This window comes from Amia ocellicauda, chromosome 5 (assembly GCF_036373705.1).
Source record: "Amia ocellicauda isolate fAmiCal2 chromosome 5, fAmiCal2.hap1, whole genome shotgun sequence".
NCBI classification, from domain to species: Eukaryota; Metazoa; Chordata; class Actinopteri; order Amiiformes; family Amiidae; genus Amia; species Amia ocellicauda.
Window position 1 is genome coordinate 37,775,530 of NC_089854.1, and position 22,997 is coordinate 37,798,526.

A 22,997-nucleotide genomic window follows, 5' to 3' on the forward strand; every position below is an offset into this window, starting at 1 on the left:
GCGAATGACGTATTACGCAATAATACTGGAAGTGTGCTAACCTGCCTGTTACGCTAGTGTTTTGAGTTTTTTTGTACAGGAAGTATATATATTTTCAGTCTTTTTTGTTTGTTTGAGAAAGGTAGTTGTCTAAAATGGGTAAAGCAGAATTCCTCAGCCCTAAGGCAATAGGGAACAGGATAAAATCGAAAGGTCTCCAGAAACTGAGATGGTATTGCCAGATGTGTCAGAAACAGTGCCGAGATGAGGTGAGTGCTGAATACTTTGAAAGGAAACTTAAAGCAAATCATAACACAGTTATTCGATTTCGTTATGTGCTGTAGTAAGTGTAGTGACGCCTTCACCCGTGTACAGATAACAGCAGATAATAATATGGAATATTTCCCTAAACCCCGTATATATTTAATGACGTTGTTGTGTTTTAAAAGAACGGGTTCAAGTGCCACTGCCTGTCCGAGTCTCACCAGAGACAGCTGCTGCTCGCCTCGGAGAACCCCGACCAGTTTATGGACTACTTCTCACAGTAAGTTTAGACAGAAAACTGAAGACCACCTTAAATATTGTATAACTCCTGTTTTTCTAGGTTTTCACAGATTCACAGAACAAGAAAGAAACCCCAAAACATGCAATTCTTCACTGATCTCTATATTCCTGACATGTTTTGTTTAGCAAAGTATCTGCTCTTTTTATATTTGTATTCCTGTACTCTCAGTCACAAATGAATCAAATCTTTACTAACTTCCTCTGGCATTGTATTTGGCTTGTATCACTTAACAGCATTTTCAGTGTTTCATTCTTCTTCTTATAGTGCTTTTAAAGTATACATTGTATAGTTTGACCATTCAACTAATCCATCCTTTCTTTAGGGAGTTCAAGAATGACTTTTTGGAACTGATTAGAAGACGTTTTGGTAAGACTTGTGCCAGTGGGTCCATAAAATCTTGAATTTAACTGACAATCTAACAACTTTTTAAACATTTTTATTCACAGTTATTAATGACATGAAAATGATGATAATACTGCCTTTGCTTCCTTGTGTTTCTTAGTATTTGAAGTTCTATACAATATATAGAAATACATTTGGGGGGTTGCTTGATTTTAAATAAAAATAATCTAGACATGAATTGGAGATATGCCCTCATCTTTTAAGTTCTCTTCACTAATTGGGATGTGCACTTGCGAAAACATTTTGTTTTTCTGTACAGGAACAAAGAGGGTCCACAACAACATTGTTTATAATGAGTACATCAGTGACCGGGAACACGTCCATATGAACTCTACACAGTGGGAAACTCTCACAGACTTCACTAAATGGTTGGGCAAAGAAGGTAGGCACATTGTCTAATATAAAATAGTTGGCATAGGTGGAGAATGGTGACTGAGACTTCTGTAATGTATTTTATAGTATAAAGCGAGAGTTCCAGAATCCCCTACTTAGTTGTCTTGGATTTTCTATTTAGCCAACAGAGATTATATACATCTGGACCTGTAAAGTTTTGTGCAGACGTATTTTGTTGTTGTGTGTTTAGGTTACTGCAAAGTGGACGAGACACCTAAAGGCTGGTATGTTCAGTACATTGACCGGGATCCTGAGACCATCCGAAGACAGGAAGAACTGGAGAAGAAGAAAAGGCAGGATTTGGATGATGAAGAGAGAAGTGCCAAGTTCATCGAGGAGCAGGTTCGCAGAGGCAAAGCAGGCAAAGAAGAGGTGAGTGCAGTGCTGATCTTAGCCTGGCCGTTACTGTATGGCTGAGTGATCCAACAACTCAAATTCTCATTTTCCACAGGCATGTGTTTTTTGTGGTTTGGTTTCTTATCCATTAAAAATAATATGATAAATTCCCTTTGAAGTCCGTGCCTGCAGTGAGAGTTAAACTTGCATTTGCTTTATGCTTCCAGGAAACGCCTATGTTCACGGAATTAAAGAGAGAGAGTGAAGAAGAGAAGGGTGAGTTATGGGTTTACTCTGAATGTATGTCGAAGTGAAGGCGAGGACAATTTCATAGACTCTTTTCACTGATTCCAAGTATGAGTATTCAAGTGAAGAAGCATCTTAAAATGTTAACTGCATGCTGTAGTACATCGATTGATAAAGTTGTTTGTTTATTTTTCAGTAACATTCAATTTGAGCAAGGGAGTGGTTAACCCCTCTGCGTCCTCTTCAAAGTCAAGGTAAGATTGCTCTACAAGGGCTTTTTATTGTAGAAAATGTGGACATTGATGGAAAGTGCTAATAAAACGTTTTTGTTTATTGGGCTTGTATTTTTTTTGGTAAAACCGTTCCTGGATTTCCTGTTCAGAGTCTCCATGGGACAGGCTATGTTTATCTGACTACTGTTCAGTTTTTCTTCACTTTCTCACAAGTTTACAGTTGAGCTGAGGCATCTGTTCTCTGGCTCCTTGCATTTGAGCTTATTTTAATTCAGAGTCATTCATTAAGGTACATGTTCTCTCCTAGTCCCTCTCTGGGTCCAAGTGCATTGCAAGCCATAGGAGCATCGGGAAAGAGGAAGGAATCTGGTTACAGCTCCGAATCGAAGGAATCTAAGAAGAAAAAGTCTGCCCTGGATGAAATCATGGAGGTAGTGTGTGACCCACCACCCTCTAGTAAACTACCAAATGATTCAAGATTTAATCAATCTTTACACCTTTAAAATAACAAAGCAGAGTTCAAACCCTGACCAGTTTTATTTGTATTCATTTTAGATGGAAGAGCAAAAAAAGAAGTCCACCAGAACAGATTACTGGCTGCATCCTGTAAGTCTTTATGCTTATATTATAGAGCTTTCTTTGAAGGGTCATCACGTGCCAATCATATCGATTTATTTTCTAGTTAATAGAAATTGACAATGTTTGAATACTAAACCACACTTTAGGTGTCCCTCATAGCCTATCTAAATCTAAATTAAAGCTGTTGATTTGTATAATGCCCATTACTAAAATAAAAGTTGTTGGATATAAGAAAGTTCAAAACCGTCATAAAAAGCCCCTCAATTGCCACTGTCCTCTCAGCAGGCATTGGACCAGATGGCATTTAAACTGTATTTTGAAATTATACACTGACACTGATAATAGGGACAGCCCTATTAATATTGGGTAATTGCATGCATTTTTCTTTCCATGAACTATACAAAAGTTTAAACGTTGTTTTTATTGTTTATCGTTTCCTTTTTCAGAATATTGTAATCAAAGTGGTCACAAAGAGGCTGGGGGAAAAGTATTACAAGAAAAAAGGAGTAATAAAGGTAACTGTACACTTTATTCATTATTGATTGCAGACATTTATGGGGCTCAACTTGATCGATGGTACCATTAGAACAGAATGAGTAAATTCTGCCTTTTTATTTAAAAGGCTGCATTGGTTTTGTGAAGCCCTTGGAGTTATTTATTCTGAATCTGTCCAGACTTCAGTGGTATTTACCATCATGGAGTTGTCAGTTGAGTAAGTAAACCCCTTTGTTACAGGAAGTGCAAGACAAATACACGGCAGTTGTGAAGATGATCGACTCTGGTGACAAACTGAAGCTCGATCAGAGTCATCTGGAGACGGTCATTCCAGCACCAGGTGAGACTCCAGCATCTGCCTTCCTCTGGGGAATTTCGTGTAAGTGCGCTTCGGTGACTGTATTCTGTATTCATTATCCAAGGGAAACGGGTACTGGTGGTAAACGGCAACTACAGGGAGAGTGAGGCTATGCTGGATAGTATAGATGAGAAGAGATTCTGTGCCACTCTGGTCCTCGATTCGGTAAGTGTCATCGTTTTATATCATGCCACACTCATGTCTTGTGAGAAACCTGTCTGCTGGCGTGTAGCGTTCGAGTACTGACTGGGTTGTTAGATTTGTAGCTGGGAATCATGGTGATGTGAATTGATGTTTACTAAAACATTTGTTGTGTCAAAGGGGCGCTTGAGAGGCCGGAAGGTTAATGGAATTCCCTATGAAGACTTCTCCAAACTGGCTTGAATTTCGACTGACTGATCAGACACCACAGCCCCGTATGTCTGAAGAACTCTACTATGTCAGGGTTACCATGATTTATTTTTTTACTACATATCATTTAAGTCACTATTGTTGTAAATATATCTGTTTTAAAACCAAACAAGAATAATTGCTTCTGCTCTTTCACTTGCATTTGAGTTAGCAGTTGTGGCATGAGTGAAACTGTTTATATGTGCTTTAAGAAGTGCTAATTATACATCTGCATAAATAAGCCAATTATATGCTCCCAGAATGTTTTTTTTTTAAATTAGTTTGTGCATTTTTAAATATTTTCGAGTGATGATATCCGGTTCTGCACTGTTTTCAATAGATCTTATGTTTACTTTTCTGGTGCTTCAGTGATTTATTGACATGTCCTCTATAAAAGTTATTATGTACGCTGGCACAATGGGATTTCAGTGCTATTGCAAGGTAATTGTAGCTTTCTGTTTCATTGACTTCTATGTGTGCTATAAGGATATAACTGTCAATCGTCAACTGCAAAATATATGAAGCAAGGTAATTAAAAAATGATTTCAGAAATGTAATTGCAGCTGTTATTGATGTTTTTTTTGTCAGGAGAGACAGTACAATTAGACCAGGTATTTGTTAAATGATTTTAATTCTACATTTTCTTTTGACATGTAATACACAAGTGAAATTAGAAATGATCGTTAAGGACTGTGTAGGGCTATACTCTGAAGATATCATTTGGAATGCTGAACACCTGGAACTCAAAAAATACTGAGGAATCACAACTTTATTCTGAAAGAACGACTGGGGGGGAAACGCGGGAGACTGACGCAAAGATGCATTTGAAATTGTACAATAAATGTAAATAAATGTTTGATGATACACAAATGTTTTTATATTTCTGTATACTGAGGTAAGAAATCAGGATGTGACAAACGCAGTAATATTTTCATATTAATTGTATACACAGTTCCTTTGTATGCAACTCTAACTCTTTTGTGCTGTTCAGAACAGTGTATTCCAGCGTTCATAAATTATATGAGCTTTAAGAGGTTGTATTCCACAAGCTCTTAAACTTGTCTTGCTGGAGGAAACTATCGAGCTGTGGAACGATGTAATTCTTGTAATTTCCATCAATGAATCCCTTTCCACTGTTGTGAATAAACCAGCAGTAGACATCCGACCCATGCACTTTGTCTGCTCTGTAGTCTTTCTGCCATCCCCTGTTGCAAATGTAAAGACATGTCTGGTTAGTTAAATGAAGAGCAGGGTGACCCTTTTGGGGGGAAAAAAGCAGCATAAAACATCTGGTTAAAAGATCGATGCATCCAGGAACATACAGAATGCACAACAAAGAGGGTTATATCCCCCTCACAGATAAACGAGGTAAAGCCTGGATGAACGGTGGGCAGAACTGTCTTGTTCACTTCCTTGCCTTTCTGATCTTGCCAGATTATGCGAGTGTACAAATCACGCTCAATGTGCAAAGGGGCTTAACGTTGTGAAGCCAGCTGTGGACTCGGTGCCTCTGGCATTATAGCTACCCTTCGCACTTCACCTTCCATTCAGATCTTGTTTCTGCAACATTCAGTGTAAAATTGTGTGCAAGCAAGATGTTTTACTTTATAGATGATAGTGTTCTATTGATTACGCCCTGTTATAAAAATAAGCTTATTTTTCATAGACTATAATCCACTCTTTGATATTTATGTAATTTTAGAAAAGGAACTGGCAGGAGACCAGTCTTCTACACACATGAATAGACCATAGAAATTATTTATTGTGCAAATGTTTGGACTCAGAAGTATTAAGCATACTGACCCCAGAGGTGTGTTAGCTTGACATGTTTAGGAAAACCTAGCAGTTGTGTGTTGTTCTACAGTAAATTGTAAACTCAGGTAAATATACTGTAATCAGGAAATAATTACTCTCATCCCTACTTTGTGTTGTATCAGCTTGAGGACAAAGATGAAAACACAAGTAAGGTTTAACCTTGGGAATGAAAAAATAATGAACATAACGGGACACAATCAGTGAATGAGGAAACACCCCTTTTTCAGACATGCTCAACATTGACATTGAAAAACCATTAAAAATTGTCAAGTTATCATTATTGGATTACATTCTGCTTTTTAATTTTATTATCATGACCAAAAGTAGCCTCTACAATTCTGTAATTATTGCAGAATAATGATTCTGTTTTGCATTATTTCAACAAGCCCAGTATACAGGGAAAGATTAATTAGTTACAAAAGAGAACTCTGCATGCATAAATAATGACAGGTTATTATAGAGGCTAATTTAATGTACATTTTTAATAGAGAATGATGAATGAGGAGATTTAGCTCTGAAAGGACATGTTCTGCTAATTATGAGTGATTAATATAAGACACATTAGTCCTTCTCTGGCAGTGTCCATAAATAAGTACCCTTGAGAGGACAGTCACTTTATTTATATTTGAACTGATGGAGTCTACAAAGAGGGATATAAATCATCTGTTCTTAACATGAGGCTCCTGAAAACCAGAACAGGTATTGGTGTTGTACCTGGTAACAGCAAGTTTTCCTCCTTTGACGTCCATCGTGGCCTCTGGTTTACCTGGGTCCAAACCATCATGTAGACTGTATACCTGCACCTCTGGTTCAATGGCAAACTGGCCTAAGAGGCAACAGAAGAGAAATTGTATATAATGTAGTAGACTAATTTTAATGGACACATAATATTTTGTGTTTTCTCTCCAGCCTTGGTCCTGGAGAGATGTAAATTACACTGCTGAATCAGTTATTGGCTCAATTAGGCAACTTAATCAACAGAATCTTGGGACACTGTTTGAAGAATTTTATTAAACACCAAAGGACTGGAGCTAGTGAATACAATCAGCATGATAACATAATTTTGTATTGCCCTCTCAATTCTTTGTTGTATTTTTCGACAAGCCATCTTGCCATAACATGACTGTGCAACTTTAAGGTGTGAATCTACACCTCACACTACCCAAGTCATTGGCCGTCTGCTACGAGTGCGATGGCGTTCAGATTATGAAGGAACACTACCCACCGATCAGCCCGTGAACCTTGGGCGAGTACACGTTGGTGTGAGGGGTGTAAATGCCCAAGAAGTCCACGTTGACTGGGTGCTTCTTCCACACACGGTGAAGAAGGACCATGAAGGAGACCTTTTCATTAAGAGTGATGGTAACGTGTGAGTCTCTCTTGATGGTGATCTGAACTCTGCGTCACAACAGGCAAACAGGTTTCAACCACACACCAGGGGAAATTAAACAGTACTGCTGCTGGCTAACGCTTCAATCATCTAGACATCTAGACACCATGTTCCAAGTTTAAGGCTGTTCCGGTACTTTGCTTTCTCTTCAAGTACTGTAAGCTTTAAGAACCACAGTTTTCAAAGTCCTTTAAGGTAAAAGTAAATAATATTGATGGTACAGCTGATCTGGAAACTACATAATCACAGCTGTGCTCCTCTTCAATGTGTAACATCAATCCTTTAAAATCTTACACAGTACATACCCATTTTGTGTCAGGTTCCCTGTTTCTTTCCAGGAGATGAAATGAGTGTACTGCTCATCTTCTATGGATATGTGCTCGGTGGTGATCTTAACTTTGATGTGCCCAGGTTTGTAATAGATGGCAATTGTTCCAAAATAAGTCTTCATCTTATTTTTTTCAGGTTGTTTCGCTGCTCTGAGTTGACCATTCACCACAACACCTATATAGCAAAAGCAAGAACACAAAAACAGTCGTCCAAAAACTTGCATTTTCTCCTTATTGATTGATATTGATTTAATCAGTTCACAGAGGTTATAAATGAACTCATGAAAAGGGCAATAACTACTCCTTCAGAACTTTCCCAATTCATAGACATATATAAATGCAGTTTCTGTTTTTCTTTGTTATCTATCTAAAGTCTTCTTGTTTGTATTTTGTTTTTGATGTTGGATCAATACTGTAGCCAAAAGTTGTCTATCATCTATTAAATGCAGCCTTGTTGTAAGATGTAGATTTCAAACTCAGGAAGAAGAAAGTATAACCTTGTCCCAGCTGGATTACTGTAATGCCCTATTTGGAGGATTTCCAAAAAGCACCATTTCTAGTTTACAATTGGTATACAATTCTGTGGCAAGACTCTGCAGTGGGAAAATTACTCTGTGTGCCTTCTTTTCAGAGAGCCTTGTCTGGAGCTCAGTCCTTTAGAGATCTTGCACCACTGTCATGACTAATTGTGCCGTACGCTGCAATAAGGTTCAAATGAAGAACTGATAAGGAGGCTGAACTAGCAGCAAATAAAAGATCATTAAGTGGTGTTGTTTCTTTACCAGGACTGTTTTTGTTTTGAAAAGGTTAATAGAAACCATTGGATTAAAACGTAGTCTCTTACCTGAGTCAGAGTCAGAGACGAGGCTAAGAATGTCTCCAGGTTCAGAGTCAATGTTGAAACAGACGTCCATATTTTTCTTCGGCAGATGAATGATGAAGTGGGGATCGTTATCAACTGTGTTTACTCGAGTGGAAACAAAACATTGTTTTTCCTTTGTGAAGAACACGTAATATTGTAGAACCCCAGTTTAAATCAATATTTACATAAATACTGGGATCCTGCTTTCACAGTTGAAACCTAGGTTAGTATGGAATGAGTTCGATCCTGGGAAAAATGGGAGACCATTCTACGCTATGAATTGAATGATGACAAAGTCCTTCCTTTGAAAGTTTCTTGTGTCAGCTCCACACCAGGACACTATGATCTGGACAAAATTTTAAGTTGCCTTGCAATGAAAATACATGGATTTGTTATCTGAGCTTCATGCCTTTACTGAGATGACTATTTCTGCTGACTCAACTGTCCTGCTGACCAAGGAGCCATATGGTTAGACTAACACAAGCACTCGTGCACAGTGCCAGGTAAACTTCGCAAGAACCAAGTTACTGCTCAAATGAGGCCAAAGCTGGCAAGATAGCTCCAGTGCACTCTTACCTACTGTGAGGGTGATTGGACCAGCCTCAGCCTCCATGGTGGTAGGCACAGGCCAAGGAGGATTCCTCGGAGGAACACCCTCAGGCGGTATAGATGTGACCAGTATAGGTTTTCTTCCCAGCTGCAAATCTGCCAGAAAAGAAGTCCATGTGATAAAGTGCACCCTTGCCATTGGGGGCCAGCATGTGCCCCAGGTATACAAAATGCATTTAAGCCTTACTACTGATAATAATAATAATAATAATAATAATAATAATAATAATAATAATAATAATAATAATAATAATAATAATAATAATAATAATAATAACAAATAACAAATCAATAGATATCAGCCGCTAACCAGTCAACATTTGGAATACACTGCAATGTTTAGTCAAGAAATAGAAATTAGATGAAAGCAAAGCTTAACAAAGAAAGAAAAACTTCAATGCCAGGGTTTATCCAGGGTTGGGTGTTAACCTTTATGAAAGCAGTAAACTGTCCCAGTAATTTGACTTTGTATTTGGTGTGATTAGACCATGGTTATACCATCCATTTATTGCTTTGCTATGTTTTTTCATTTGGTTCGCAACTTGCTTTCATCTACCTATCCACCCTTTAACTTTGCTTAGCTACACCTTGCTCTTGTTTATCTTAATGTAGGCTTGTTTACCTAGCAAGGCCAGAGAAGACACCAATGCTCTTCTCTAGCTCTGTGCAATGACTTGCCTGTGCAGCAGGCCTGTTTGGGGTCTTTAGGAAGGTCAGCCAAAACTCTCTCAGTTCCATCTTCACTCTCCACCAGCATTGCGGTCATTGGGGTCACAAACTGGTGCTCCAAAGCCAGGTTCAGGATTTCATGAGTGATTTTTCTCTTCTTGACAGCGTTTGGAGCCAGGGCCCTGTGTGAGATCAATATATGAGTCAGGCCTCTGAACCAAACACTTCCTCATCCTTCCACTGTAACCTTTAATATTAGCTGTTATACTGCATGCCACTAGACCCTGAAGTTTAATGGCGCGGTGAAGACTGAAAACTGTACCGAGAATGCAAACACCAACATTTCACAAGGCTTACTGTAGTTGTGTTCTCTCGTGTGGAATATTGTGTACAATTTTGTTCACCATGCTAAATTGTGAGAAGGACAAATCAATCAATCAATCAAATTCTTATATTATCTTATCTATAATATTGCAGCTTATCAAGGTTGCCACAGAAAACTTCACATGACAGACTGTTATAGGAGAGAATATGTCTCTGGGGGTCCACGGCTTAAGGCCCAGACCTAAAGGTTGCCTTCCCTCCAGGCAATTTAACAGAAACAGCCAGTATGCGGTTCAACAAGTTCTCATAGTACTGCTGTCTGTGGTCTGCCCTTTAGGATGAATTGTATGACATCTGGGGGTGCAAAGAAGAGTAACCAGTCTAATTGCTGGTCTTGAAGGATTGTCTCACACAGACAGGTCAGATTGAGCCAATCTATGTGGTTATGAATAGAAACAATTACAAGTATTCAAAATCCTAAATGGGATTAAAAAAAAAAAGTTGATTAATATAACAGGGACCAGAGGTCACGAGTGGAAAGTAAGTTTAGAAAATATAGAGTTGGGAAACCCTACCCAGCCATGCACTTGAGGTGTACTCTCTGGGTTCCCTCAAGAAATACTGGATTAAACTCAATGAGCTTTTATGTACATGTGGAAAACAGTTAACATTAGACTACAGACAGACAGAAATGCTTTGGTGATACTCACCGATCGGCCATCAACTGTTTGATTGTGATGTAGGCCCACAGTTGCTTGGCAAATCCAGAGTAGACATTTGCCTGTGAGGCTAGGACCTCATCAAGCTCATTCACGTTGGCGTCCACGTTGAAAGTCATTTCCATCCAAGCCTGGGAAAGAGAACCAAGAACTGGCGGTCCAAGCTGTTTTTAATAATTACCTCCCAGTTTATCCAAGAATCTTGCCCTTCTACTTATATGTTGGATTCAGTTTTCATACTACAGGGATACCGTGATGCATTGTCCACACAGAAGGAAATTAAACACAATGAATGAAATGATGAAAATGTCAAAACGAACAGGGCACACCTAAAACAAATATACAATTATTGAAAATGGAATGGAATTTTGTATATGTATTTTCTCAGGGAACTCACAGAGGATGCCGTGATTAGGCCTTGTAAGACTGGAAATCCAGGGTTCAGTTTTCCAGCAACTACCAGCTCGGAGCCATTGAAGTACTTGTCAAAGATGTTTTGAGTGACCTTAGACACAGCGATATCAGGAAACTGGATATCTATCTTCCTCAGTAATGGAGAAGACACTTGAGTGTAGAAATTCTTTAGGGTGATAAGAACAAGATAATACATAGTTACCCACATGGTGTCCACCTTAAAAGCATTTAGCCCATTACAACAATACTTCTATTGTTATAAGACTATGATTAAAATGAAAATATACATATACAAAGAGAGAGCTAGAGATAGAGAGAGAATATGTGTGTATGAGAGAGAGAGAGAGAGAGAGAGAGAGAGGGTTAAGCACACATTTCAGATTTCAGAAATTAAACTGAACTGTCCCTGATCAGGCTCCTGATATCACCTCAACATGTGGTTATTTTATACTTTAATATACAAGCGAAAAAAACAAACAATAGGATTCAGTGTTTCTTGATCCCTAATTCATGCACATGCTCTACTCCACTATAGCTTTAGAGTTGATCAGGCTGATTTGTATGCAAACTGTTAACAAGGCATGAGATATTGGCAAAACGTTGGCATTAAACACTGTCTATTCAGCAGAACAGGCATCCTGACAGAAAATACTTGGGAGAAGGGCTAAAACAGCTGGACAAACATAAAAGTACCCTCAGCTGCTCAGAAGCATCTTGATTGGCATAAATCCGTTGAGCCATTCCACGGTTCTCCATTGCGATTCTCTCCAGGAAGTCATAGTCTACATCAAAGCCAATGCCGAGGGAGAAGAGGGAGAACTCCTCTCGCATGATTCTCTTCACATTCTTCTGAATGGTGCTCAGTTTGATCTCACCTAGCAGTTAGGGGGAGAAACACAATATCTGTCAACTCGTCAAGATCAATTCCAATCAAACAATTAAAGCCAATCATTTAAAATAAACACTGGACTGTTTTATGTTATTACTGTAGTGTTTTTTTTTTTTACATTTAGTTTTTAGTTTTTAAATGCTGAATTTCTTTACAAGTACAGTGACAACATGTGTACACAAGCAGTCATGTGATTAAATTGCAGTTCTCACTGACATTCCTTTCTGAAGGTCATATAAAAACCATAACTTTAAAGTCACTTTCGAATGTAAGAAAGAAGGTATATTTACAGCCTGCCAATTAAGTGACGGAAGGGAAAACCATTTTACTTTTAAAGTAATCTGTATGTAAGCTGTAGGAAAAAAGGAGCTCTTCTGTTAGCATACCTACGGTAGGATCTCCGTCAGACACTAGAATTATCATTGAGACTGAGCGAGGGTCAATGTAACCATAGGTCAGGCCTTTAGACAACATATAGATGGCTCGGAGAAGTGCTTCATTAATGTTAGTACCTGCAATGAAAGACATCAGAGTCAGAATTATGGATGGAGTATAAAGCTCCAATATCCTATATACATTTAAAGAAGAAGCTTATAATATTTTGAATAATCACATTGCACTGTTTTTGCACTGATTTTGATGTCAAGTTGATAGCAGAGGTGTCAACAAGTAATTATTTTGCAAGTACAAGTAAGTCCCAAGTCAGTATCCCAATAATGTGCGATAGTATAAAAAAAAGTATATATAGTATAAAAAAGTGTATATATATATATATATATATATATATATATATATACACTCACCTAAAGAATTTTTAGGAACACCTGTTCAATTTCTCATTAATGCAATTATCTAACCAACCAATCACATGGCAGTTGCTTCAATGCATTTAGGGTTGTGGTCCTGGTCAAGACAATCTCCTGAACTCCAAACTGAATGTCTGAATGGGAAAGAAAGGTGATTTAAGCAATTTTGAGCGTGGCATGGTTGTTGGTGCCAGACGGGCCGGTCTGAGTATTTCACAATCTGCTCAGTTACTGGGATTTTCACGCACAACCATTTCTAGGGTTTACAAAGAATGGTGTGAAAAGGGAAAAACATCCAGTATGCGGCAGTCCTGTGGGCGAAAATGCCTTGTTGATGCTAGAGGTCAGAGGAGAATGGGCCGACTGATTCAAGCTGATAGAAGAGCAACTTTGACTGAAATAACCACTCGTTACAACCGAGGTATGCAGCAAAGCATTTGTGAAGCCACAACATGTACAACCTTGAGGCGGATGGGCTACAACAGCAGAAGACCCCACCGGGTACCACTCATCTCCACTACAAATAGGAAAAAGAGGCTACAATTTGCACAAGCTCACCAAAATTGGACAGTTGAAGACTGGAAAAATGTTGCCTGGTCTGATGAGTCTCGATTTTTGTTGAGACATTCAGATGGTAGAGTCAGAATTTGGCGTAAACAGAATGAGAACATGGATCCATCATGCCTTGTTACCACTGTGCAGGCTGGTGGTGGTGGTGTAATGGTGTGGGGGATGTTTTCTTGGCACACTTTAGGCCCCTTAGTGCCAATCGTTCATCGTTTAAATGCCATGGCCTACCTGAGCATTGTTTCTGACCATGTCCATCCCTTTATGACCACCATGTACCCATCCTCTGATGGCTACTTCCAGCAGGATAATGCACCATGTCACAAAGGTCGAATCATTTCAAATTGGTTTCTTGAACATGACAATGAGTTCACTGTACTAAACTGGCCCCCACAGTCACCAGATCTCAACCCAATAGAGCATCTTTGGGATGTGGTGGAACGGGAGCTTCGTGCCCTGGATGTGCATCCCACAAATCTCCATCAACTGCAAGATGCTATCCTATCAATATGGGCCAACATTTCTAAAGAATGCTTTCAGCACCTTGTTGAATCAATGCCACGTAGAATTAAGGCAGTTCTGAAGGCGAAAGGGGGTCAAACACAGTATTAGTATGGTGTTCCTAATAATCCTTTAGGTGAGTGTATATATATATATATATATATATATATATATATATATATATATATATATTAATAATAATTATAATAAACACAAATGCTTTGCTGCATACCTCGGTTGTAACGAGTGGTTATTTCAGTCAAAGTTGCTCTTCTATCAGCTTGAATCAGTCGGCCCATTCTCCTCTGACCTCTAGCATCAACAAGGCATTTTCGCCCACAGGACTGCCGCATACTGGATGTTTTTCCCTTTTCACACCATTCTTTGTAAACCCTAGAAATGGTTGTGCGTGAAAATCCCAGTAACTGAGCAGATTGTGAAATACTCAGACCGGCCCGTCTGGCACCAACAACCATGCCATGCTCAAAATTGCTTAAATCACCTTTCTTTCCCATTCAGACATTCAGTTTGGAGTTCAGGAGACTGTCTTGACCAGGACCACACCCCTAAATGCATTGAAGCAACTGCCATGTGATTGGTTGGTTAGATAATTGCATTAATGAGAAATTGAACAGGTGTTCCTAATAATCCTTTAGGTGAGTGTATATACACACATTAGGTTCCCTATATATCTTGATGAATTATGGGACAAAATCCAAGGAAAAATTATGAATATGGGTTTTCTTTTTGGTCCAAAGCAGAAAATGCACACTCCTACTACTGAGCCTTACTTTGGACATAAGTAGAAGAACATCAACCATGTTGCTACATGTCTTCATGCATCAATGAAGTATTGTACTTGTTATACAGAGGATTACAAAATATTAAGTTGAACAGAACCCTGTCACTCATCTGTACATGATGTGGTCATAGAATTAGTCCACCATGGCTGAAAACCCGCTCAATAGGTGCACTTTTTGCTGGTACAGCTAATGCCCTCACTGCAAAATGGAAAAATTCTCATTCATCTTTCCCATAGGGATTTCATAAAATTGTCAAAATAAAGTCTGTGTTTAACACAGGCTTATAAAAAGTGATACGTTTTGTGCACAAAGGTGAGCTCTTTGATGCACTTTTGTACTCCCAGCAAGCAGAAAGCTAACTTTTATAAAAATGGGACTACAACATCAGACGCTACCTTGATACATCCTCCCCCACCAACACTCTACTCCTGCCGCCTGAACTCAGTTGAAAGAGTAGCTACCATATTCTCTCATACTTTTGATACATATACTAAGGAACTTTAGCACTTTATGACTCCGTTTAGAGATAACTGGCTAGCTAACTACTACAATAAACACTACCCGATTGTGCTAGAATGTAGAAGCTAGCTAGGTGATCGTGCTTGGGACAGCCAGGATGCGTTAGCTAGTGGAGGAGACGACACAGGCATGCGCCTGTTCTGTAGTCACGTTCTTCTAAAAGTTAGCATTTTGTTAGCTTTTCCTTGCTGTCGGTAAGTTTGTGCTTCAAGACCTATAATGGCCGAATGTATTGAAAGAGTCTAACTTCCACAACAAAAACGTATAAGATGGCCTAAGCCTGTGTTGAACATAGATCTCATTTGAGCAATTTTTCCTTATCTCTATGGAAAAAATTAATGGGATTTATGCGTTAGGAACCGGAAGTTAATTTCCATACGCTATCCATCTTTGAACTTTGTGCTGGATGGTTTATACACAAAAGTTAAGGGTAGAAAGGTAAAGCGACATGTCCAGACAGGGCAAACATGAGGATTATATCAACAAACAATCTGAGTACAAGGTCCAGAGAGTTCCATTTCCCTATATCCACTCCTTCACTGCCATTGCATTGTTCAACCCATGACATGTCTCTTGGCTTCCCACTATAGCTCTGGCCAACAGCTCCATGGCTTCACATACCCCCATTTGGCTGGATTGCCTGGATGTACTTCTTGGCTTCAGCCACCTGAATGCTACTCGCAGGAACCAGCTCTTCACTCCAGCAGCGGACATTGTGGTTGAAGTCAATGATACTGAAGAAGTCATTGTAGGAGAGGTCATCCAAGATAGTCTGCATTGCCTGTACTGTCTAACAGACATGACCACACACAAAAACAACAACAACAAGGTAACTGTTTCCTGCCCAATGTTCCACCTAGGTAAATGAATAAGTTTAAATGCAGAATGGATGTGAGAAGACCCCACATACTCCCCTTGTCTCCAGCTTAAGGGTGCCCCATAATACCTGCTGGATCTTTCTTTTAAAACAAATGCAATGAAACTAATAAAAATCTGCTAATGGTCCCCAAACAGTTATTTCACATTATTTTAACACCCTCATCATCATGGATTCCTTAAAAATATTTATAGTCCTGTAGAAAGGTGTTCCACCATTTTGAAGATAGCTGGACATCAATAAAATGCCTAGGCATTTAATCATAACAAAGTCAATCAGCCAATTCTGTTTTCAAAAACTGTGAATGTTTGCATACTCTGTTCTACAAAACAATGCAAACACTGACCCACATCTGTTTATAAAATATTTGAAAAGAAAAGAAAAAGTTCTCCATGAGTCGGCTAGGGGGCAGTGGAGTACTAGTTTTTTGTTGTTTATCTTTTTTCCTGGTTCCTGTGTAAAAGCTTTAACAAATATTTTCTCACCAAAGTGGACATTAACCATTTGAGAGAAAGAAAGAAAATAATCACTGCAAATACAACCATTCTGAGGTACTTACCTGTTTCATCTTTAATCCCCACATTGAGCCACTAACATCAATGACAAATACGATGTTCTTGGGAAGGGGAGCAAGGTTGGATGGGGCAAAGAAATGCACAAAATGTCCATCGGAAATCTAGGAAATACACAAACATGTATCAATTTGTTATGTGAATAATAATAAAAATAATTATAGCAACAATAATGATAATACTAATCTGAATCCAAATGAAAAGCAAAGAACAACAACAGATGCATGTTTGCAGGAGTTCTGTAACAATTTTAAGGCTACCTGCAGATTCCCCCCGTTGTTTTCCCAAACCACGTCATATTTCACAATGAAGAGGCCACTGAGCGCAGTAGAGGTGCATTTGTGACACGATCTCTGCTGCTGCAGGGTTGGCCTAAAGGAAACATGGGCCTGAAGAAACACAGCAATGGGCAGAGAAAATGTTTGCAAAATTATATTGATATCATCATCATCATCATCATCATCATCATCATCATAATACAAGGTATATTAATTGCTAACTTCAAATGGAATTCTAACCAGGACCAATACCAGTCCCAGTGCTGGTCATTGTATTTTAACAAGGTCAAACACATATCACATACAAATTCACATGTCACTGATAACTAATAAATAAAACATTCTGTCCGTGAAATTAAATGTTCTGCTTCTATTTATTATTATTATTATTATTATTATTATTATTATTATTATTATTATTATTATTATTATTTATTTCTAAACAGATGCCCTTATCCAGGGCAACTTACATAATATAAGAGCAATACAAAGTGGAATAGTACAGTACAGTTCCAAGTATAATGCAATTTACAAATTCCAATTTACACAAGTGTATAGGAAATATACAGTAAACAATACATTCACGTGAACCCTAAATCTGCCCCTGATGATTACACTAGTGACTGTTAAATCAACCACTCTTGTAACATTTTGACATTCATGGAGTTTTACTATATGTATTTATTGCATTTCCTTTGGTGTTAAACTGGCGGGAGTAGATGGATTGAATGGACAGAGGACAGACAATGTTTACCTTATTTTTCGAGTGAGTTACTTTAGTAATTCCTTCAAACTGTTCTCCAAGGATGTTGGGAACCTCAACATAGGCAATGCCCATTGGCTCATAAATGTAGACATCAACCTTGATCAAATAAACAAAACCTTTTAGTTTATAAAGTCTTATTATTCTCCAGAGCTCTCCAGGAGCCGCTAACTGGTAAAGAGCTACAGTCAAGACAAATGCATGGTTATCATTGATTTAAAATATGTACAGCAGCAAAGAGCAGAGTATTATGTATCTAAAATTAAAACAAAATCTAATATCAGGAAGCAAGCAGAAGTTTCTGGAGTTTTTTCAGGTTGTTTACCACAAAAAATGCATTGTTTCTAATCTTTAATTACACATTACTAATCTCATGCTAGGGACTGGAGCAAATATGAACTTTGGCCCATCCACCACAAATGTAAAAACACTGCTTCATGATGGATTTGCATGAAGCAGAAAGATGATTCTTACGGCAAACAAAAAAGCCACCGTTGCATATCGAAATTATTATAGTTATAACTGTAATTGGGAAGTGATTTAACATTCAGATCTTGTCCATTCCCAGTTTGTGACCCCCCCTCCCCCCCCCTTGATAAATGCATATAAAAATGACTTTATTCACAGTGAAACTAACAAACAAAACCAAATCAGACCTTACAAGTATTTTCATGCATTGAGATCTATGAGAAAGAAAACGTGTTTCCAAAACATTATATTCTTTCTTCCCTCACACCTCAGCTGTGATATACAGAAAATGATGGACGTCTACCTGGAATTGCGGCACCAGTTTGCCAGGTTGGAGGTTAAGTACGTATTCATAAACCGACAATTTCCTCATCATCAGCCCCTGATACTGCAGCTCAAATTCAACCTTGCTGCTGGCAGGGACGAACAGTTCAGCTTTGAATGTTTCCATGTTCTGACTGTTGGTCCTGAAACCAGGAATTAGAAATCTCAATAAGACAAATTTGAAAGATTTGCTAAGCTAAAACTTTTTTTAAAAGTGTGATAACATATCTTCCATTTCCAAGCAGTTGAGACAACAACAATAACAATATTATTTATTCTGTGCTACATACATTTTTATATTTTAGTTATCCTTTAGCATGTGTTTGGTCTGTTGTTTATTTTTGTGATATCTTTTATTGTTTCTTCAACTTTACAAAAATAAAAAATAAAAATCTATCAAACCTCTTATCACTGGGGTACCAGGAGTAGAGTGCTTTTGAGAATGTGCTATTATCATAAATCCCTGTTTTGTTATAACACGACTCCCGACAGTACCAGCCAGATGAGATTTGAAAGGAATCCTATCAGATAAAGTAAATCAATTTAGACTTTAGTATTACCCAAAGGGAGCTCCCTATGGTTATTCCAGAGAATAGTGCTCTACCATATGCTATATTATTACTGAAAAGACTCTCTAGCAGTACAGCTTCAAAAGGGAATTTGCCCGAATAGAGAATACTGAGATAAAACCACAGTCGCCCGGGTATGAGGGCTTCTTGGACACGCGGTCCCACTACATTACAGTAAAAGGCCTAGTAAAGATGTATTTTAAATCAGGATTAATCTAAATTCGCCATGGCTTTAGCTAATATTAAATGGAAGAGTGCTGTCTCACAAGTCTGATATTACTTTCATTTTTTGATAGGCCTTGGCCAAACTAAGAAGATTTCATGTTCCAATCTGAACATTTATTAAGATTCCTTGTGTACTTCATATATGACTTCTCGAATATTAAGGCTGGATAGATAAAGCAATGCACATTGAATGAGTGGAACAGTTGCATGACAGAATGTTCCTTATATAGACACTCGAATATGGGATTGTACCTCATGATTATTAAGTGTATTACCTTACTATCCCAGCAGCCTTTCCTCTTGATCTTGCTTGGGCATACAGCCTTCTGGCAACTGTCTTTTCCTTCACAACACCAACAAAGGTCACTCCATCCACATTCCTATAAAGAGTTAACAAAATAAGGCTCAAAGCAGTACATGGATGTAGAGGTAAGACACATGCATCAGATGAAGATGGCTAAATCAATCCCATATAACAAAAAAGGAATGCAGTCTGTAAATTAGGAAAAGCTGAAAGATATAAAGTGAATGGAGACTGATGAAATGAGTGATCAGGACTTACATGGAAAATTTGGTAATGAAAGCATTTTTAGGTACATCAACATTGAACCCAATACTCTGTGGGTGCTTGGCTGTGTTGACCACTTTGCTTTTGATGGTGGTGACGGCATAGTGAGATGTGATTCTGGCCTCCACTTTATAACTCTGAAGACTAATGCCATCTCCAGATATCGCCTAAAATCACAACATGACTTTAATGAAAACGTTGAATGATGTTCATAGTTATTTTAGGACAGATTCATAGTCAATTAGGCTACAGAATGGGAAGCAGAGAGAGAGAGAGAGAGAGAGAGAGAGAGAGAGAGAGAGAGAGAGAGAGAGAGAGAGAGAGAGAGAGAGAGAGAGACATCAGTGGTGATTGCATTCTTTGGCTTGGATTTCCAAGGTTTATCAAAATGCAGAACTGCTAATGCAATGGGAAAGATGAGTTGGAGGCGTGAATCTGAGTTGTTGTGTTTTATTTTATCATATTGATTGAGTTCAGTGAATGCCAGCCATTATTTTCTGTTCACAATAGGTTAAGTGTATTCCCTCTCAAGCTGCATTGTTCCAAATGCTCGGCTGAACAGCCTTCAGTTTTTCAGCCTCCAGCAGTAGTATAGTTCACAAATTAAGAACGATTCCAGAAACCAATAAGCCAATCTTTTTTCTTAAAGAAAGGAACCACTAAAATTATTATTTTTCTTTAGGTCCTCTCTTGGTACTCTCATTAGTTTAATAGTTTTAAAAATATGTAGTTTCCTCCATTTGTAAGATTTAGTTTAGAAGTCAAAAGGCAAACATATTCACTGTTATAAAGAGAAAATGCATTATAAAACATTTCTAGCAATCATTCTTGAAAAAGACCACAACATTCACCTATGATTGAGAACAATATGGATGATTCCAAGAATCCAAAGAGTTCCTAAAAGCAAAGTTGCTCAGAAGTTATTTTGCAATGTCAATAACCTGTCTGTCACTGCATTCTCTCTATTGATTGCTAGATAATCATTATCTTGGTCACATCGTGTGGGCTAAACAACAAAATGAAAAATACCTCCAGCTCCGCTTCTTCCTCACTGGTGAAAATACTTCTCTGAAAGTGGAAGAAAAGACAGTTAAATCCGATTGTGTCCGATTAAGTCTTGATTGTGTCATTACTTACAAGACAGTATATCATTATAGAAAACATTAGGATTTAATAGCTGCTTTTCACCAAACTTTACAAAATAATTAAATAGTACAATATATTTGACACTTGAAATTGTTATAATTACCCATTACTTCTGTTCCTAGGAAACTGCATATCAATGTAAAATATCTGATCCTCTATCTCTGATCACTCAGCTATAATGTAAAGCATGACTGGTTCCTTTCACACTAAAATAAATAGTAGATAAAAATAGGATGCAGTTAGTAGTACTTCTGCTGCTTCCAGTTTCTGAAATCCAGACCTATAATGCCTTTTAGACATCTAGATTTATTCAAATTTCAAATTTGTAGCTTACTCGTTTAGGACTTTTCCTGGTAACAACATCTATATTAATTTATACACACCTCTTTTTGAGTGACCTGGTGACCACCTTAAATAATATATAGACATACTATTTCCCATTATGTCAACAGAGAAAAGCAACAGTATTATTCTGAAAAAGTTTGTTTGTTCAAACAATTGGCAAATATATTTCTAACTTACCTTTTGTTTCTCATATCGGTTTATGAGTTTGGGTGAACCCAAACGTGATTCAACTTCCCTTCCATTTGATTCTGACAGCTGGAAGTGAGAAAATAAATAAATTGTATATGTATATATGAGCTTAAGATATGACAAAGGATTTCAATCTAATAAATCTTGTATCAATGTATAATTAAAATAAGATATATTTATTCAATGCATTGCATTCTTGGGAGTGACTGTTCTCATTTTTAACTAAAGAAAAAAATATTATATTTTACACGATTACAAATATTGTGGTAGTAATTAGCATATATATTTTGAATGCTATATTAGATATACATATAGCAGAATTATAATTAATATATTAGATTTATTTTAGTTTTAATTTAAATGTATCTTTACATGTTTGCAGACCTGTTATAAAACAAAAGATCATTTTACCTTAGTGAAGTCAGTTTCTTCACCCCAGCTTCCATCAATTACAAAATCAAAACTTTCAATTTTCGAGACAATAAAGAAACAGATAAACCAGGCAAGGTGTCTCATCTTGACTGCCTTCCAGCAGTGACAGAGGACACTCGACAGAAGCACTTTCGAACAGCTCTGAGCTGAAAGTAAACCAAAGAGTGAAGGATAAAAATGACACAAGAGCTCTTTTCCTTTGGCTGTGGTCAATATTTGTTGTGTTTCCCATGAAAAAAAAAAAAAAAAAATCACTTTGAAATTTGAACTGAATTGTGCAAATAAGAATTGTTTGCACTTGTAGCCGAGATATGATAGGTTTCCTTCAACCTGTGGATCTGCTTCCAGTCAGCTGACTGTTCAATATTTTAATTTTATTTATATAAAATACAATGAATCCACCTTTTTTCCCCTCTGGTAACAAAGTATAGCACTGCAAGGGTCTTTTTTAGTTTAGTTTTAGTTTTAAGTTTAGGGTGTGTCCCATGCTTTTAACTTTTATGTAGGTAAGTAAAGCAAACTGAAACTCAGGGATTGTAGTTTATTAGGGGGTCATGATTGTCCATCTATCAATCAAGTAATACATTTACATTTGCAGAGCAGTCTCCCCACCACTTAATTAAAAAAACAACAACAACTGTATACTAGTATATTCAATATGAATTTCACTATTATTAGTACACTCAGTTATTGAAGTCTGATTGTTGTAATTCTGAGATGGACAACCCCGCTCCCAGATTAACTCCACAGCTTGTCACTAGGTGGCGCTCAGGATATGACAAAGGATTTTATACAAAGTACTGTATAACTAACCAACTAACTAGCTATAACGTCTTGCATTGAAATGATGCCAACATCATTTCATAATAAGGACCGTGATTGTGCGCATTTCAATAATTTAATATACAGGCGCTTCAAACCCATGCATGACGTTTAAGTCGTACTATAGCATGAACTGAGTAAGTAAAACAATAATAATAAAGGACTGATCAACTGGTTCATATTTTGTATCTTCCAGCAGCAGAATACCCCCCCCCCCCAATAACGGC

General features: G+C 37.7%; 2 protein-coding genes across 3 annotated transcripts; one reads left to right on the forward strand and one right to left on the reverse strand.

The window, feature by feature from the left end:
* The first annotated feature begins 2 nt into the window (after nt 1-2).
* On the forward strand, nt 3-5,146 carry kin (Kin17 DNA and RNA binding protein). The gene is made up of 13 exons (XM_066705088.1): nt 3-248; nt 429-523; nt 867-910; nt 1,206-1,328; nt 1,530-1,711; nt 1,903-1,951; nt 2,118-2,175; nt 2,462-2,585; nt 2,710-2,760; nt 3,180-3,248; nt 3,469-3,568; nt 3,651-3,751; nt 3,908-5,146. The coding sequence occupies exons 1-13, from the start codon at nt 135-137 to the stop codon at nt 3,968-3,970; spliced, it is 1,173 nt and encodes a 390-aa protein (XP_066561185.1). The 5' UTR covers nt 3-134; the 3' UTR covers nt 3,971-5,146.
* itih2 (inter-alpha-trypsin inhibitor heavy chain 2) lies at nt 4,589-22,130 on the reverse strand. 2 transcript variants are annotated; one of them, XM_066705086.1, is made up of 21 exons: nt 21,928-22,130; nt 21,505-21,582; nt 20,866-20,904; nt 19,831-20,003; nt 19,544-19,648; nt 18,455-18,617; nt 17,674-17,781; nt 16,902-17,030; nt 16,629-16,745; nt 15,814-15,982; nt 12,383-12,508; nt 11,801-11,982; nt 11,091-11,273; nt 10,685-10,824; nt 9,660-9,832; nt 8,949-9,077; nt 8,355-8,477; nt 7,487-7,685; nt 7,017-7,189; nt 6,506-6,617; nt 4,589-5,181 (listed from the first exon to the last, which is right to left on the reverse strand). In XM_066705086.1, the coding sequence occupies exons 1-21, from the start codon at nt 22,030-22,032 to the stop codon at nt 5,004-5,006; spliced, it is 2,904 nt and encodes a 967-aa protein (XP_066561183.1). In that variant the 5' UTR covers nt 22,033-22,130; the 3' UTR covers nt 4,589-5,003. The 2 variants fall into 2 exon arrangements, with proteins under 2 accessions (XP_066561183.1, XP_066561184.1); XM_066705087.1 differs by lacking the exon at nt 19,831-20,003 and having other exon boundaries at nt 21,928-22,115.
* Between the last annotated feature and the right edge of the window lie 867 nt (nt 22,131-22,997).

What these genes read in the sequence shown, in the direction of transcription:
- kin (XM_066705088.1), top strand. Translation starts at nt 135, where the DNA reads ATGGGTAAAGCAGAATTCCTCAGCCCTAAGGCAATAGGGAACAGGATA. An exon ending in TTTATGGACTACTTCTCACA is followed by an intron (nt 524 to 866) that starts GTAAGTTTAGAC and finishes TCCTTTCTTTAG; the next exon opens with GGAGTTCAAGAATGACTTTT. An exon ending in GCGTCCTCTTCAAAGTCAAG is followed by an intron (nt 2,176 to 2,461) that starts GTAAGATTGCTC and finishes GTTCTCTCCTAG; the next exon opens with TCCCTCTCTGGGTCCAAGTG.
- itih2 (XM_066705086.1), bottom strand. Translation starts at nt 22,032, where the DNA reads ATGAGACACCTTGCCTGGTTTATCTGTTTCTTTATTGTCTCGAAAATT. An exon ending in TCCAATCACCCTCACAGTAG is followed by an intron (nt 8,478 to 8,948) that starts GTAAGAGTGCAC and finishes TTTCCACTCGAG; the next exon opens with TAAACACAGTTGATAACGAT. An exon ending in CGTCTCTGACTCTGACTCAG is followed by an intron (nt 7,686 to 8,354) that starts GTAAGAGACTAC and finishes TTTGCTATATAG; the next exon opens with GTGTTGTGGTGAATGGTCAA.